We start from the raw sequence: 17,151 nt of genomic DNA on the forward strand, positions 1-17,151 counted from the left end.
TCCTTTTAGTTCTCAGTTTATTTGATATTGACAAAAGTTAGTCAATTTTGTCTGTTCTTCTGTAAAACAAACTAAGATTTATTTTTAGAATTAATATTTTGTTTCTAAGTGGAATTGACAATTTAGTAGTCTGTTTTGTTTGTTTTATTTTGAAACTTAAACGCTTTAGCGGCTGCCTTTTGTGTAGTTTGCAATATTTGCCTTTATTTATCTGAAACTGAAGTCTCATGTTCCTTAAGTACATCTACCCTGTTGAACTTATTATGGGAAATAAATATTTAAATCAAAACAAGCTGCTGATTATTTCACATTTTACTTGTGAGCAACGGCACATTTAAATCTTACAAATATAGTTATTTGGCTTATATCGTGATATATATCGTTATCGCCTGAAATGACAAAAACATATCGTGATATGAAAAAATCTTATATCGCCCAGCTCTAATTGTGATATTTAAAATACCAAAGGTTCAAATTCAAGATTTGTTTTCTCTTTGTGAAAGTTTCTTTAAGCGGAAGGTTCACATATTTTCTATCATGACATATCATATATTGGTTTTACGGAAGATTTTAGAAAAAGGAAAATGAACACTGTGGAACAGATGTGATGACTTTGTGGAAATCCATTAAAAACTGTCTATTATTCATACCATCATACTGGCTGTCACACCGCCCGCTGTAATAAGAGGGCCAAACCATGAACAAGGGAGGGCACAGGACGTTTCTAGATTTCATTATCCAGAGACCAGATGTCCCCTGCTAGGGAGTTGGCACAGGCCTGAATGGTCCAGGTCGCCTGGGCAAGCTTTTTGTAGAAGAGCTCGGCGTCGGCCTCTGGGCTGGCAGATATCAGAGCGTCGAGGTCGCTGGACAGAGCTTTTAGGGTGTGGGGGCCGGAGCCCAGCAGGATGTGGCGAAAGGGGCTGTCTATCGGAGAAACGTAGGGTGACAGGAAGTTCCTTTCCACCTATAGTAACAGGAGGAGGAACATGGAGGAGTTTGTTAAAAGTGTTTTGAGTCACCAGACTTTCATTGTCCTATGAAAGGAGGCAATTAGCAGCTAAAAAGAAAAAGACTACCTACCTTGACTTCCATTGCACTTTACAGTAGATAAAAAGTAATGCAGTAAAATAAAATATGACGTATTCCATTTTAAATATGATCCAAAAGTAGCTAAACCACACTAAAATATATAAAATCCTTTGGCCAAAAGCTCAGATAGCAGCTTATCTTTAGCTTTTTTGTTGTTTCCACTTTATAAGCCAACACCTCATTAGCTGTGTTGATTAACCTGTTGAATTAATTATTATCAGTTCAATAGAAGGAAATATTTACAATAACAGCAACAGGTAACTAACTAGTAACCTGTTTTTAAGCAGCTAGTTAGTTTAGCAGATAAGTTTTAGACTAGATGTAACTTGAGTTACACATTATCTGCTATAAAAACCTTTTTTGTACCTTTTTCCCTTTAACTTATATTTTATATTATGTTGCTCATTCCATGAGGTATTTCAATTACAGTGTATTATTTATGTATTTAATTAAAGAAGGCTAATGTTTAGAGTGCAGGACCCTATGTCTGTCTACTGAGAACTGCTAAGATATATCCGTATTTTCCACAGAGTATCTCAAGAAGAATTACTGAGTGTTGGAAGCCGTACCGTCATGACGCGGTCATTGATCATGCGGCACGTCTCCATGTTTTCCAGGTCGCTGTTCTGGATGTCAGCTGTCAATATGCTAGAGGCACGGTTGTAGGAAACAGAGGCCATGACCAACCACTGCCCAGTCAGGGTCTTGGGCAACAGCTGGGGCTGCAACTGGAAACAGACAAATATGCAGGAGTGATTTAGTTTATAAACTCAATTTGGTAACTGGATGTGCAAGATCTGACCAGAGTCTGGGGAAAAGAGTAAGAGAGGTCAGGTTACTCTACATCTCTTCAACTTGCTCTCAACTAGAGCCCAACTGACATAGAAGACTGATATTGATATTTAGTGATTTAACAATCTGTGATATCTGTGATTGTAAATAGTGATTCATTAGCAAATGCTCCGCCCAAACAAAACATAATTAGAGTAAAAGAAGAATATCTATTTAAGTCTTGGATTAATTGTTTATGCTCTGCCTGACTCTGCTCAGAGCCCAAAGCGAGTTCAGCATATCCAGGCTAAGGCTTCAGAGTGTACGATTGAAAACAGCTACAATATAAATAAAGTTCAGTCTATTTGAAGGCAGAGAGAAATGACTGTAAAAATGACAACTGCGTCAACTCTTAATCTCTCAGACTCACTATCACATCTCTATCATCCAACCTTCCTTTATCTCAGAAGTTCTTGAAAGAATACTGGTAAAACAGCTAAGTGATCATCTCTAGAGGAATTGTTTATTTGAAGAGTTTCAGTCAGGTTTCAGAATTCACAGCACAGAAACAGCTTTAGTGAAGGGTACTAATGATCTTATGGCCTCTGACAGTGGACTCATCTCTGTGCTTGTCCTGCTTGACCTCAGTGCAGCGTCTGATATGGTTGACCATTTGATGTGTATATATATATATATATATATATACATATATAGGGGGCGTGCTGGGTGTATATATATATATGTATACACATATACATATTTTATACCAAAAGTACAGTTTTTAAATGTAATGTTGCTGAAACAACAAAATTTTAAAAACATAAATCTATCTGATCGAGAAATCACTCATCTATGGAAAAGAGAGTTTATTACAGAGAAATGTCTCTTTCCAAAATAAAAGCTATACTATACGCTTCTTCTGGGGTATATTCTCAGCAGCATATTAAACATATCAGGTCCCCATAAGGAGAATCATGTGCTAACGGCTGTCTAAATGACTCGGTACAGTTTGTAGCATGCGTGCTTGTTGTTTTTGTCTGCTTCCACTTGTCTTTGCACTAGGATGATGTCGGCGTAAATGTGCAGTCATATTCGTTGTGTTCCCACTAGTGCTGTCAGCGTTAATCTCGTTAAAATGACGTTAACGCCATAACGCCGCAAATCTCCGTTAACGAGTTACCGCGGATCGCCCCGTGTGTGGGGCTGGACGGCGTCAACACGTTAACGAGCTAACTGCGCTAACGCACTAGTTCCCACCAGTGTAATTGAGCATTGCATGGCACATCCGACATACTGTTTTATTTTTGTCCATGACGCGCTTACCATCAGGGTCATACATCACATGAAAACCAAAATAGTTCCAAACGCCAGATCTGAATGAGGGTGGGGGAGGTTCAGTTTCGGCTACCATTGAGGCAGTTGCCATGTTGCAACGAGCTTAGCTTCTGTCTTGCTACCTTGCACTGCGCTCAGTGGATCTGCACTTGACAGTGCAGCCTGTGCGGAGTAGTCAAACGCAGATCCACTGAGCTCTCAACACAGACAGCATCGTCAGAAGAAAAGTTGATAAAATAAATTAAAATTTTGTATTGTTCGATACATATGCGTACGGAACCGAAAGCACTGTATCGAACGGTTCAATATCGATATGAGTATTGTTGCATCCCTAATATATATATATATATTTTTTTTACAGCGATTAGAGCATGCTGTAAGAGCATGCACTGTGCTGCACTGATTTGAATCATATCTATCATATCTCTAATACAGTACAATTTGTTCATGTAAATGGGTCTTATTTCACACACCAAGGTTAATTATGGAGTTCCACAGGTTTCTGTGTGAGAACCAATTCTGTTTACATAATACAGGCTTATATAAACCCTGCAACAGACTGTTGACCTGTTCAAGGTGTACTTCCCCATGGTAGCTGGGATATGCCATTAGGATAAATGGCATTAACTTGTCCTCCAGCAACACTGTGAGGAATCTTGAAGTCATTTTTGACCATGATATGTCCTGCAGTGCATATATTAAACAAATATGCAGGACGGCTTTCTTGCATGTGCACAATATCTCTAAAATTAGAAACATCCTTCTCAAAGTGATGCTGATATACTTTTTTTTATTATTTTTTTTATTTGTTCATTTCAGGCACAACAAAATACATATATTAAACATAAAGTGCACAATACTAGTTCATACATTTAGTACTTCTAGGATGGACTACTGTAATTAAGCCTTCAGTTGATCCAAAATGCAGCAGCCAGAGTACTGACAGGGATTAGAAAGAGAAAGCGTATTTCTGAGCATGGTTATGCAAGAGGTTTCTACTTGTTAAAAGGGAGTTCTTCCTTCCCACTGTCGCCAAGTGCTATCTAATAGGGGGTCCTCCAACTGAATGGGCTTTCTCTGCGTTATTGTAAGGTCTTTACCTTACAATATAAATTGCTTTGAGGCGACTGTTGTTGTGATTTGACACTATATAAATAAAAATGAAGGAGAAGTGAACCTTCTTTGTAATACAGAAACCTTTTAGTTACCCGGATAGGAAGAATTCCAGCTTTGAAGTACAGGCCTGTAATCAGATAGTTGTTGTGTTTCTGGCATTCCAGTTACACGTTGTCAACAGCGAAGTCTCAGAATGACCTCTGGTGGACAAACTATGTAACATCAACACTCATAACATGGTTGAAGTGTGTTTCTCTCTTCTCTTTTTTCCTTTTTCAAACTTGTTGTATTGGCATCATTGTATCAATGTCAATACTGATATATCAGCAATGGTCAAGTTGCTCCTGATTTCTGCAGCCCTGCTCTCAACAAGGTAAATACTATCTTGATTTACAAGGACACTGGTGAACACTCACCCTCTGAATAGCCTTGACTTTCGTATTAATCTGAACCACATAGCCACGTATGAGCTGGTCGTGCTTCTTCACATCCATCTGCAGCAGGTGGTCATGGACCAGCCTCAGTGCTATGTGACCTGCAAACTGGCCTGCTCTCACAGCCAGCTGAGGAACCTGGCTGGCTGTGATAGAGTTCAGGTTTTCTTGGGTGTCCAGGATTGTGCCAAAGTACGGGTAGTCCTGAGGAGGCACACGGGATGTTTTAAGAATTACTCTCAGATCTACAAAGTTGGCATTAGTTAAAAGAGTTCAGAAACTATTTAAGAACTTGTAGTACAGAAGAATTCACTTACTGAACTTCCAGAGTTGAATCTGAAAGCGACTGAGGGAATGCCGGAGAAGGCGAGGAAAGGATACGCAGCACTGTCCATCCTCAGAGGCTCCAGACTTCAAAATCAAACGCAAAACAGAAGCGTGAGAATGACAGCCTACTATCAAACAAGAAGGCTGTGATAATCATCACTGGCTATACTTTGTTATCTTTAATTAGACAGACTCACATAGTAGACTCCCAGTTGTTCTTTCCAAACCGAGAAAAAAGAGACTGGTCTTTGTCATACTTCACCTAAGAAGAAAACAAATGCTTTGATAATACTTTTGGAAATTTTACAAATAAAACTAACCAAAAGAATTATTTCTACTTGCAAAAAGTACCACTTGGCAGTTTGATTTGGTTTCAAACAGTATAATAAAATGTATGTTTGTATTGTGCGTTGCAATTTTAATTGAAAACTTTGTGTTTGTTGGGCTGTCTCTCCTGTCTCTACTAGTTGTGTTTTAGTTAGTCCGCCTGGCCGTGCAGGCCATTGTAAAAGATTGCGAGGGAGTTCTGTGAGAGCGGTCCAACTTCTTTCTTTACATTTTTTTTTTTGTTGGGAAGGGGGGGGGGTCACTTCCCTCTGCAAATCCATTACAGGTGAAACACAGCACTTATTCCCAGTTGTGCTGAGACCCAAATTGTTTGCAGTGCTTAGTTCACAGGTGAATTGATTGCAGTGTCTCTAAAACAGGGTGTAAGGATTTGCAGTGCAGCCCAGATGTTAGTAGAATTTGTGGTTAACTGGAAGTAAATGGGGAATTTTATGTGTAATTGATAAAACAAATAAATAATACATTTATTTCATTTACATCTTAGTGGTCTCTACTGAAGATGTGGAGTTACCTCTTTCAGAGTGTTTTGGATCAGGCTGTGCAGCAACGGACTGGCTGCTACTTTAAATCCATTCTGACCTGTAAAAAAAACCCTAATGTTTAGTTTTCATGATGTCGCCTAATTTAGTCTTTTAAGAAGATGCATAAGAAGAAACCTGAACACTAAAGAGGTATAAAAAGTCTGCATCCATGGCAGTAAATACCTGTCACAATGCCGTCCAGGTTGATGTAGGTGACTGCTTTCATGCTCAGAGAGGACAAATAACCCTGGAACAAAGAAATAGCCAACATAAATTTATACTCAGCCACTTTGTTAGGTACATCTTTTCAAATGTTTGCTCTCTAATAAGCCAGTTTATGCATGTAGACATGAACCCGATGTGAGATGCAACTGACAAATGTGCAGCAAATGCGTGATGCTATCATGTCAATATGAACCAAAATCTCTGAGGAATTTTTCCATCACTTTGTTGAATATATGACATGAAAAATTAAGGCAGTTCTGAAGTGAAAAGAGGTCCAACCCAGTATAAGCAAGGTGCAACTAATAAAGTGTAATAAATGTAATAAATAGTACACTAATTATTAATGCAGTTTTGCCATGCATTTCTTACCTCCAACCACTCGGTGGCGCCAACACTCCCATACTCTCCCGCGCTCCAGCTCGCAAACACGATGCTCCTCCTCGGTTTGAATCCATCTGACAAAGTGGAAACATTTAATAAAACTCATGAAGCCGGCGCGTTCTTTAGCTGCTCAGTGACAAACATTAGCGTCTGGTGTGAAGTTTACATCAGTTTCATTACTATTACTTATTCCATTGGTTTTTTTTTTTCAATTCAGTTTTATTTATATAGAGCCAAATTGCAACAGCTGCCTCAAGGATCTATATATTGGAAGCTAAAGAGCCTACAATAAAACAGAGAACACGCCAACAATCAGACTTGAAGCACTTAGTGACAGTGGAAAAGAAAAACTCCCTTTTAGCAGCAAGAAACCTCAGGACGAAAAGGAGGTGAGTAAAGAAGAAGCACTCAGTGCAAAATGGGAGGCCCCCAGCAGCCTAGGCCTATTGCACCAGAACTGAGGATTCAGGGTCACATGATCCAGCCCCAATTATGAGCTGTATTAAAAAGGAAAGTTTTAAGCCTAATCTTAAAAGTAGAAACTGTGTCAGTCTCCCAAATCCATCTGGGAGCTGGTTCCAAAGAAGAGCGCCCTGAAAGCTGAAGGCTCTGCCTCCCATTTTACATTCTGGATTTAACAGGAAGCCAGTGAAGCAAAGCCAGTATCAGAGAAATGTTTTCTCTTTCTAGTCCCTGTCAGTATTCTCAGTGCAGCACTTTGTAACAACTGAAGACACATCCTGGTCAAAAACAACCCCAAGATTTCTCACAGTGTTACTTCAGGCCAAAATAATGCAGTATGGAGTAAGTATCTGGTTAGATGTTTCTAAGATTGTTAGGACAGAGTACAATAACCTTTGTTTTAATTTAGAAGCAGAAAATTAGAGCCAGGTCTTTATGGCTTTAAGACATTGCTGTCGTTCAACTAATTGGTGCGTGCCATTTGGCTTCACCGATAGATAAAGCGGAGTATTATTTGCATACCAATGAAAATGAATGATATACTTTCGTATGATAATCAGAATCAGAATACTTTATCGATCCCTAGGGGAAATTGTTTATTTAGGGGAAATTATTATAATATTATAGTGCCTAAGAGAAGCATAAAGTATTAATGGGTGCTCACCTTTCTCCACCATCTCAGAGATGGAACGCGCCAGCTCAACGAGGACGCTGGTGCCCACGGTTGATGCCGCAAAGCCGGGGCCCCACGCATCCCTCTGGGCCCCAATGACCACGTATCGATCTGCAGACGGTCACAGGACATTCATCACTCACATCGTTTCCATATTTCCTGATCACAGGATCTCTCTCATTAATCATCTTTGCTGTACCTGCATCCACAAAGCCTTTGATGACCCCAAAGACATTATTTATCCTTTTCTCAGTAAGGACATTGTTGACTTCCACAGTAATAACATCGCTCTCATCTCCAAGTCTGTTGATGCTCTTCCAACCATCTGGCTGAGCTCTACCCCCGAGCTGCCTGTGGGATGCAGACAAACATCAACCCTTTGTTGCCATATTTATTACAATCTATTCAATTCAATTCAATTCAATTTTATTTATATAGCAAATATAGCAAATCACAACAGCAGTCGCCTCAAGGTGCTTTATATTGTACAGTAGATACAGAGGAAAATCCAACAATCATATGACCCCCTATGAGCAAGCACTTTGGCGACAGTGGGAAGGAAAAACTCCCTTTTAACAGGAAGAAACCTCCGGCAAAACCAGGCTCAGGGAGGGGCGGGGCCATCTGCTGCGACCGGTTAGGTGAGAGAAGGAAAACAGGATAAAGACATGCTGTGGAAGAGAGACAGAGATTAATAACAGATATGATTCAATGCAGAGAGGTCTATTACAGTTTTTCTCCATTGGTTTGGCTCATTTCTTGAAACAGAGATTACATTCTCAAAACTCTAAGATCATTTGGCAAAACACTCTTACAGTTCAGCACAACACTATAGCTCACCTGCAAAAGCTTATATCTCTCCTAAAACAGTTCACTCATGTGTCAAAACCACATTTCTTTCTAATGTGAATAGTCAGTGCTCCCAAAATGCATCGTCCCTTTGGCATTGTGTGAGTACTGCCATACAAAATGTTTAGATGTTTTGTCACTATGGCAGAGGACCAACAATATACAACAGAAAAGAGTAGCCTCCAAGGTTTGACATCACAGATTGCACTCACACTACCAAGGAAATCATAACCATTTTTTATTCACACGCAAAGAAAGCTCCATACATATGTAAAAAGAAAATGTACATTACAGTAGTAAATTGTATGAACACAAAATCAAAAAACCAGGACTTATTCAGTGGTCGCTGTACTCATTCTCCCGCTCTTGTCCACTGTCTTCACCCTCCTGATTATTTACACGCTGTTGTCCATCTGGCCACAGATTCTCGTCCACATCACAGCGGATACTTTCTCTTGCGATGCAATGAGGGAAGAAACAGCGTGCATGCCGCAACCATCCCCTGCATTGATCTCCTGTAATGTCGTCACACGCTGCGTCCATAGCATGGAGCAGGGACGGCTGATCCTGAGCATGATGCTCATACACTCTCCACCTCCAAGCAGAGAAAAACTCCTCTATCGGATTGAGGAAAGGAGTGTAAGGTGGTAGGAAGCCCATGACCATCCTTGGATGCGCTGCAAACCAGCCCCAGCTCCATGAGTGGGCTATGGTGGAAATTGACATTGTCCCACACAATTACATAAATGGGTAGGTGAGGCCCTATGAGACCTCTCTCATGTTCAGGGATAAAATCGGTATGAAGGCGATCCAAGAAGATGAGGAGCTTGTGTGTGTTGTATGGGCCAAAACTGGGGATGTGAGTGGCCACACCATTTTCAGAAATGGCAGCACACATAGTTATATTGCCCCCTCGCTGACCTGGGACATCCACTGTGGCCCGGTGGCCAATAATATTACGGCCACGTCTTCAGCCCTTGGCCAGGTTGAAGCCAGCTTCATCCACGAACACCAGGATGTGAGGGGTCTCATGTCCTTCCAATGCCATTATTCTCTAAAATAGAGTAAAGAACATACAATCAGTCATACAGAAGAGTCATATACTACAGTTAGACAATTACATGTTCTCCCCCACAGGTTCAATATACTACAGGCCACTACTCCAGTGGTTCTACACTAGTGATAGGCCTATGAGGAAGTACTGCAGGGGTATTTGAGAGAAAGGGGAGTGGGAAATACTGATGACTCACTGAGATGTTACAGTAAAACCTACAGTATTAGATAGATTTGATTGGGAGACAACAAAATAAGGATTATAATGAGAATTGTATCATACAGTAAACTGATTCTGAAATCAGGTACAGGAGGTATTGAAACCAAATAAGTGAACTACTGCTTACTATGATTACAGGTAAGGTTATAATGAGAGACAACCAGTAACTGACTTACATTTACATACTGGTAGCGCAGCGCCTTCACTCTATCAGAGTTCCTCTCAAATGGTACCCTGTAGATTTGTTTCATTGTCATCTGATGCTCCTTCAAAACCCAGTCTATTGTGGAGATGCTTATTGTGTTTATATTCTGGAATATATGATTGTCCTGAAGGATGGCATCACGGATCTGTCTCAATGTGATGGCATTATTTGCCATCACCATGTTACAAATCTCTTTCCTGTTGTTCATTGAGCAGTTTTCCTCTGCCACCCACGCGAGGTTGTCGTCCAATCCTACACATGGAACAGAATACAGTAGGTTACCAGTGTAATTGTATTATTGTTTTACTCACAGTAATTTCACCACAATCCTAATGCAACATTGCACAGTGACTGGAATACTACTCTAAACTGTATAAATTATGTAATTCCATAGTTTACAGTAATTTGTTCAATATCTTTCTTGTCATATTTAGTATCAAAACATTCCACTAGTCCTCTCCACCTGCTAGTATAGACCTACTACTGATGCACACAAAATCTCTACAGTAAGTTATACATTTTTTGCCTCACGCACAGTGCCCTGTCCTATGCAACATATAATTCCATCATAGATTACATAGAGTACATACCTGTTTTCCCTGCGAAAGGTTTGGATGATGGAGGAGACTGTAGAGCGAGGGACATTAGGCTGCACTCGACGACCTACCCCTGCCATTGTGAGGCCATGGTTTATGACATGGTCTATAATTGTGGCCTGAATTTCATTCGGGACAGCACAGTGTCTTCGCGCACCTCGGCCTCTTCCCCCTATTCCTCCACCACGCCTTCTCAGTCCTCCTCTTCTTTGAGGAAGAACTTCCCCTTGTCCGTTTGCTTAGCCTTGTCTATCCATGTTCAGAGGTATTATGTTCTTGACCAATTTTGACAATTGAACAGACAGTTGTGCATGCGAGTACTTGAAATCATGGTGACATGTTTTGGAGAGAATGATCATTAGACTGAGAGTCAACTAATCAGTTTAGATCTACAAGATCTATTCATTTGGAAAATGTGCTAAATGTGGGCTAACTGTATAACTGTAGGCTACTTGTACTTAATCATTTGCAAAGATGCACTGAGACAATTGAGACATGTACTAAGGCATTTGCCATTTGATAAAATGAATGAGAAATGCCATTTTGTTGTGAACATTTGCCAAGAGGTTTGGAGGTTTGTCCATGTTATTTTGAGAATGTAATTTCTGTTTCAAGAAATGAGCCAAACCAAAGGAGAAAAACTGTAACACATAGTGAGTGAGAAAGGTGACTGGAAAGGAAAAACTCAATGCAACTCCCCGGCAGCCTACGTCTATTGCAGCATAACTAAGGGAGGATTCAGGGTCACCTGGTCCAGCCCTAACTATATGCTTTAGCAAAAAGGAAAGTTTTAAGCCTAATCTTAAAAGTAGAAATAGCATATGAGAGCATGAGGGTGGGAATGGATGTTTGTATCTGTGTGTGCCTGTATGTCTGTGTCTATATGTCAGGTTGGGTATCAGACGCCACCTCTCTGGGGACATCTCAGGCCCTCCAAGGTTTGGAGGCCTATCTCCCCCCACCACTTCCCCTGCCGGTGGCGGACGCCCTCAGACATCGGTGCGTTGGTGGTTCTTTGTGTCCGGGGGTGGGCGCCCAGGTACCCACCGGCTCACTCCTTGGCGGCTGCTTATCGGGGCCTGGAGCCTGGGGCTCGCTCGGGCCACTTTGGGGGTGGGGTGCCCTCGGCCTCTCGGCCCGGGGCTCGGTCACTCAGGCACAGCTGGCTGCCGGCGGAGCTCACGGGCACGTCACTGCAACCCCCCCTGGCTTCTGCTCCGCGGCTGCTGAGTGACCCCTCATCTGGGACTCTCCTCAGCTCTTTCTGGGATAGTGGCGCGGCTGCCCCTCTGTTGGTCTTCCTTGGTCTCTTGTGTCCTGGGGGCCTCTGGATGTCTGGAGTCTTGATCTCCTCCATACCTGCTTCAGGCCCTGGAGGACGGGGCAGTGGCCCCCCACACCCTCTAGCAGACCATTACATGAAGGAACCTTTTAAAAACAAGCGTGTCCATGCTCACAGGTGTACACACGGGTGCTCACACACACAAACAACACCCTTTTTGGCTCCTACCTCAAAGCACACTGTGCGCTGTTGATCTTACGTGCTGCACCATAATGTTTAATATTTAGTATTTAGTGTTATATTCCCATATATCATCGTGATGTTGCTTATTCTATTGCTCTCATTTTCTTCTGCTTGTTTTCTTTTTTCTTTCTCAACAGGTGATCCAGGTGATCGATATATGTATTTTTTGTCTGCTTATTTTGTTGGTTTTTGTTTTTTGCCCTTTATCCCCATCCCTCTTCTCCGCTGTTTTTCCCCCTCTTTCTTTCTTTCTCCCTTTTCTTTTCCTCATTCAAGTCTGTCCCGTATCTAGCAAGTGAAAATAAAAAATAAAATAAACAATAAAAGGTGAATCAAATAGACCATTACGGCAAGGCTGGGATGGTCCATTTGGTAAAGTAAATCCGTTGGGCATCTTTCTTCGCCTTTAGACAATAATTCTGATGGCAAAAGAGCCGAACGGGACAGGCAAAAAAAAAAAAAAAAAAAAAAAATCCAGATAGTGTCTGTCTCCTGAATCCAAACTGGAAGCTGGTTCCACAGAAGAGGGGCCTGAAAACTGAAGGCTCTGCCTCCCATTCTACTTTTAAATACTCTAGGAACAACAAGTAAGCCTGCAGTGTGAGAGCGAAGTGCTCTAATGGGGTGATATGGCACTACAAGGTCATTAAGATAAGATGGGGCCTGATTATTTAAGACCTTGTATGTGAGGAGCAGGATTTTGAATTCAATTCTGGATTTAACAGGAAGCCAATGAAGGGAAGCCAATACAGGAGAAATATGCTCTCTCTTTCTAGTCCCTGTCAGGACTCTTGCTGCAGCATTTTGGATTAACTGAAGACTTTTCAGGGAGTTTTTACGACATCCTGATAATAATGAATTACAGTAGTCCAGCCTGGAAGTAATGAATGCATGAACTAGTTTTTCAGCGTCACTCTGAGACAGGATATTTCTAATTTTAGAGATGTTGCGCAAATGGAAGAAAGCAGTCTTACATATTTGTTTAATATGTGCGTTGAAGGACATGTCCTGGTCAAAAATGACTCCAAGGTTCCTCACAGCATTACTGGAGGCCAAGGTAATGCCATCCAGAGTAAGAATCTGCTTAGATACCATATTTCTAAGATTTTCAGGGCCGAGTACAATAACCTCAGTTTTATCTGAATTAAGAAGCAGAAAGTTAGCGGCCATCCAGGTCTTTATGTCTTTAAGACATTCCTGCAGTTTAACTAATTGGTGTGTGTTACCTGGCTTCATGGATAGATAGAGCTGCGTGTCATCTGCATAGCAGTGAAAATTTATGCTATGTCTTCTAATGATGCTGCCTAGGGGAAGCATGTATAATGTAAATAGAATTGGTCCTAGCACTGAACCCTGTGGAACACCATAATTGACCTTAGTGGGTGAAGAGGACTCTCCATTTACTTGTACAAATTGAAGTCTATTAGATAGATATGATACAAACCACTGCAGCACAGTACCTGAAATACCTACAGCATGTTCTAATCGCTCTAATAGGATATTATGGTCAACAGTATCGAACGCAGCACTGAGGTCTAGCAGGACAAGCACAGAGATGAGTCCACTGTCAGAGGCCATAAGAAGATCATTTGTAACCTTCACTAAAGCTGTTTCTGTGCTGTGATGAGCTCTGAAACCTGACTGAAACTCTTCAAATAAGCCATTCCTCTGCAGATGATCTGTTAGCTGTTTGACAACTACTCTTTCAAGGATTTTTGATATGAAAGGAAGGTTGGAGATTGGCCTATAATTAGCTAAGACAGCTGGGTCTAGAGATGGCTTTTTGAGTAAAGGTTTAACTACAGCCACCTTGAAGGCCTGTGGTACATAGCCGATTATTAGAGATAGGTTGATCATACTTAAGATTGAAGAATTAATTAATGGCAGGACTTCTTTGAGCAGTTTTGTAGGAATGGGGTCTAAAAGACACGTTGATGGTTTGGAGGAAGTAATTATTGAAGTTAACTCAGAAAGATCAATTGGAGAAAAGAGTCTAACTTAACATCGATGGTACTAAAAGTAGCTGTAGATAATATTACATCTGTGGGATGATTATTGGTAATTTTTTCTCTAATGATAAAAATTTTATTTGTGAAGAAGTTCATGAAGTCATTACTAGTTAACGTTAAAGGGATTGTTGGCTCAGTAGAGCTCTGACTGTTTGTCAGCCTGGCTACAGTGCTGAAGAGAAACCTGGGGTTGTTCTTATTTTCTTCAATCAGTGACGAATAGTAAGATGTTCTGGCTTTGCAGAGGGCTTTCTTATAAAGCAGCAAACTATTTCTCCAGGCTAAATGATGATCCTCTAAATTTGTGACACGCCATTTCCTCTCCAGCTTACGAGTTATCTGCTTTAGGCTACGTGTTTGAGAATTATACCACGGAGTCAGGTACTTGGTTTGAGGCCTTAGTTTTCACAGGAGCTACAGTATCCAGAGTCGTCACGTAGTGAGGAGGTAAAATTATTAACAAGATAATCGACCTCTGTTGGAGTAGCGTTCAGATAGCTGCTCTGCTCTATGTTGGTGCGGGGCATTGAAGATGATAACAGTGGGTGGATTATATTCTTAAACTTAGTTACAGCACTTTCAGAAAGACATCTACTGTGATAAAGTCTACTCTCCACTGCTGTGTAATCACTTATTGTAAATGTAAATGTTATCAGGAAATGATCAGACAGCAGAGGGTTTTCAGGAAACACTGTTAAATGTTCAGTTTCTATGCCATATGTTAAAACAAGATCTAGAGTGTGATTAAAGTGGTGGGTGGGTTCTTTTACATTTTGAGAGAAGCCAATTGAGTCTAATAACAGATTAAATGTGATGTTGAGGCTGTCATTTTAGCATCTACATGGATGTTAAAATCACCCACAATAATTATTTTATCTGAGCTGAGCACTAAATCAGATAAAAGTCTGAGAAATCAGAGAGAAACTCTGTGTAAGGCCCAGGTGGACGATAGATGATAACAAGTAAGACTGGTTTCTGAGTTTTACAGCTGGGGTGGACGAGGCTAAGCATCAGGCTTTCAAATGAATTAAAAGTCTGTCTTGGTCTTTCGTTAATTAATAGGCTGGTGTGAAAAATTGCTGCCACACCGCCCCCTCTGCCTGACTTGGAGGAGAGAGACCTAATATTTAATAATCCACATTTCACTGTTTTACTCTTTGGTTCAGATGTGGATACTGTATTGTTTTTTCTTTGTGATTTTTTATGTTTAAGTTGTTTATTGCTGGTTTTTAGTTTGTTTTTTGTCTGTTTGGGAGCTGACACAGTCTCAATGGAGATGGGTTTTTGGGGGGGTAGCAGGAGGAGAGAAGCTGCAGAGAGGCGTGTAAGACTGCAACTCTGCTTCCTGGTCCCTTCGACCAGCTTTCTGATACCAGTATGATGTTTGTGAGTCTTACCTCAGAATGTTCAATCCCATGCCTGTTGTGATAGTCTGAGCCAAAATATTTGGCAGGCCTGAAGACTGCACAGGTGGAAACTGGGTGTGGTTGAAGGAGGAGAAGCCTGGGGTGTAGGGATCCCCAGAGCCCATGTGCACCTGTGGGAAACAGACAGATGGAAAGATGAGCTTTGAGTGGATCATGACATCTTTTCAAAGGTAGCTTTAATCAAACTAAACACATGAACCCCATTATTATTATTGTGGTTATCATTTAGGTTACCGCACTGGTAGAGGAAGCGCAACTACTTCCTCTTATGAACAGTGCTAGGTTTACATGCACTTCGCAACATGTGTATTGTCGACATGTCAAAAATCTGTCCTCTCATTTCATATTTAAACATCAGTCTTCCCCTTTCTTTCAGTGTACTCATCTAAAGTATTTTCCCAGGTGATTTACACCTGAGGGGTGAAAACGGTCTTCACTCACATGTCCAAAGAGCGGACTGCGCTCGCCGATCGAGTAATCAGCAGGGTCTGGGTAGATCAGCACAGCAGAGGCGTTCACTTTGGCTGCATTGGCTACCTATAAGCAGAGAAACAAGGGAATGGAAGCTAAGTTCACCAACAGTAAAATCATTTGAATGAATCACACAATATAAAACGATGTTTCATGCTAAAAAGAGGAAGCATAAGCCATCTTTGCACTGATCTGGTATTATCTCTTGAGAAATTCTCCTCTCCTGCATTTTGTGCAGCACATTAGCAGACATCTCTCACAGCTACAGAACTACTATTATTAGCAGAGTGCCAAATAACTGATAAAACCTTACGGGGTCTGGTTTAATCATCCTTGTGCAGCAGTTTGGTCAACATCTGTGAAACTTCAATGTGCACTTCAACTAAACTTGAAAACTTTTTAGGACACTCAACCCTCACGTTAGCTCGCACAATGTAGCCAGCTCACTGTCAGCTTTCCTAAGACAGGAAGGTTGTTTTATTGTCAGCAGATTAGACACAAACAAGAATGTCAGAGAGAAAAAAAAACACATGAAAAAAATAAATGTTTACACAGATTTACTTTTGTCATTCAGTAGATGAGGCTTTTTTTTTTACATAATTTCTTCTGGGATTAATAAAGTATTTGCAGTCTGATTCAGTTGGGCAGAAAGAGGATGAGATGGAGCGGACAAAGGAGAAAACAGTGATGGAGGAGGCAGATGAAGGAGAGGAGAAGAAAGATAAGAAAAGGATGAAAATATAAACCTGCAAATCTTAAGTCATATAGTTTGCAAGGTCTCGCCTATACATAATCATAATCCTCAAAATATCTTGTACATGACTGTTACAAAACACACTTACACTCCAATTTTTGTTTTTTGGCTAAATGTAGATGTTAAAACTGTTGAAAATTCTCTTTTGGCATTTTCAGGAATATGGAAAATTCTAATAGAATTCTACTGAAGGTTAAGAACAGACGACATCTACAAATATTGACAAGTACCCCAGGGAATAAAGTCCTGTTCAAATGATGCTCCATCTTATTTTGAAATGCAATGGGGAAATTCTAGCTAACCGTCACATTTAGATGTAGGTGGTTGGAATGATTTTTCCATAAATAGCTTGACCAC

General features: G+C 40.8%; 1 protein-coding gene across 6 annotated transcripts in view; it reads right to left on the bottom strand.

Moving 5' to 3' along the window:
• Positions 1 to 321: 321 nt before the first annotated feature.
• Positions 322 to 17,151, bottom strand: part of LOC120434441 (transferrin receptor protein 1-like) — a 29,834-nt gene continuing 13,004 nt past the window's right edge. For all 6 annotated transcript variants that reach the window (XM_039602540.1, XM_039602539.1, XM_039602541.1 and 3 more), the window contains 12 exons: positions 16,011 to 16,106; positions 15,540 to 15,679; positions 7,885 to 8,036; positions 7,677 to 7,796; positions 6,539 to 6,624; positions 6,128 to 6,191; positions 5,935 to 6,002; positions 5,273 to 5,337; positions 5,066 to 5,159; positions 4,731 to 4,952; positions 1,662 to 1,820; positions 322 to 967 (listed from right to left, as the gene is read on the bottom strand). In XM_039602540.1, coding sequence (XP_039458474.1) covers positions 725 to 967; positions 1,662 to 1,820; positions 4,731 to 4,952; positions 5,066 to 5,159; positions 5,273 to 5,337; positions 5,935 to 6,002; positions 6,128 to 6,191; positions 6,539 to 6,624; positions 7,677 to 7,796; positions 7,885 to 8,036; positions 15,540 to 15,679; positions 16,011 to 16,106 — 1,509 coding nt within the window. In that variant the 3' untranslated portion in view covers positions 322 to 724. The remainder of the gene's footprint in view (positions 968 to 1,661; positions 1,821 to 4,730; positions 4,953 to 5,065; positions 5,160 to 5,272; positions 5,338 to 5,934; positions 6,003 to 6,127; positions 6,192 to 6,538; positions 6,625 to 7,676; positions 7,797 to 7,884; positions 8,037 to 15,539; positions 15,680 to 16,010; positions 16,107 to 17,151) is intronic.

Source organism: Oreochromis aureus, linkage group 18, assembly GCF_013358895.1.
Source record: "Oreochromis aureus strain Israel breed Guangdong linkage group 18, ZZ_aureus, whole genome shotgun sequence".
Classification (NCBI taxonomy): Eukaryota; Metazoa; Chordata; class Actinopteri; order Cichliformes; family Cichlidae; genus Oreochromis; species Oreochromis aureus.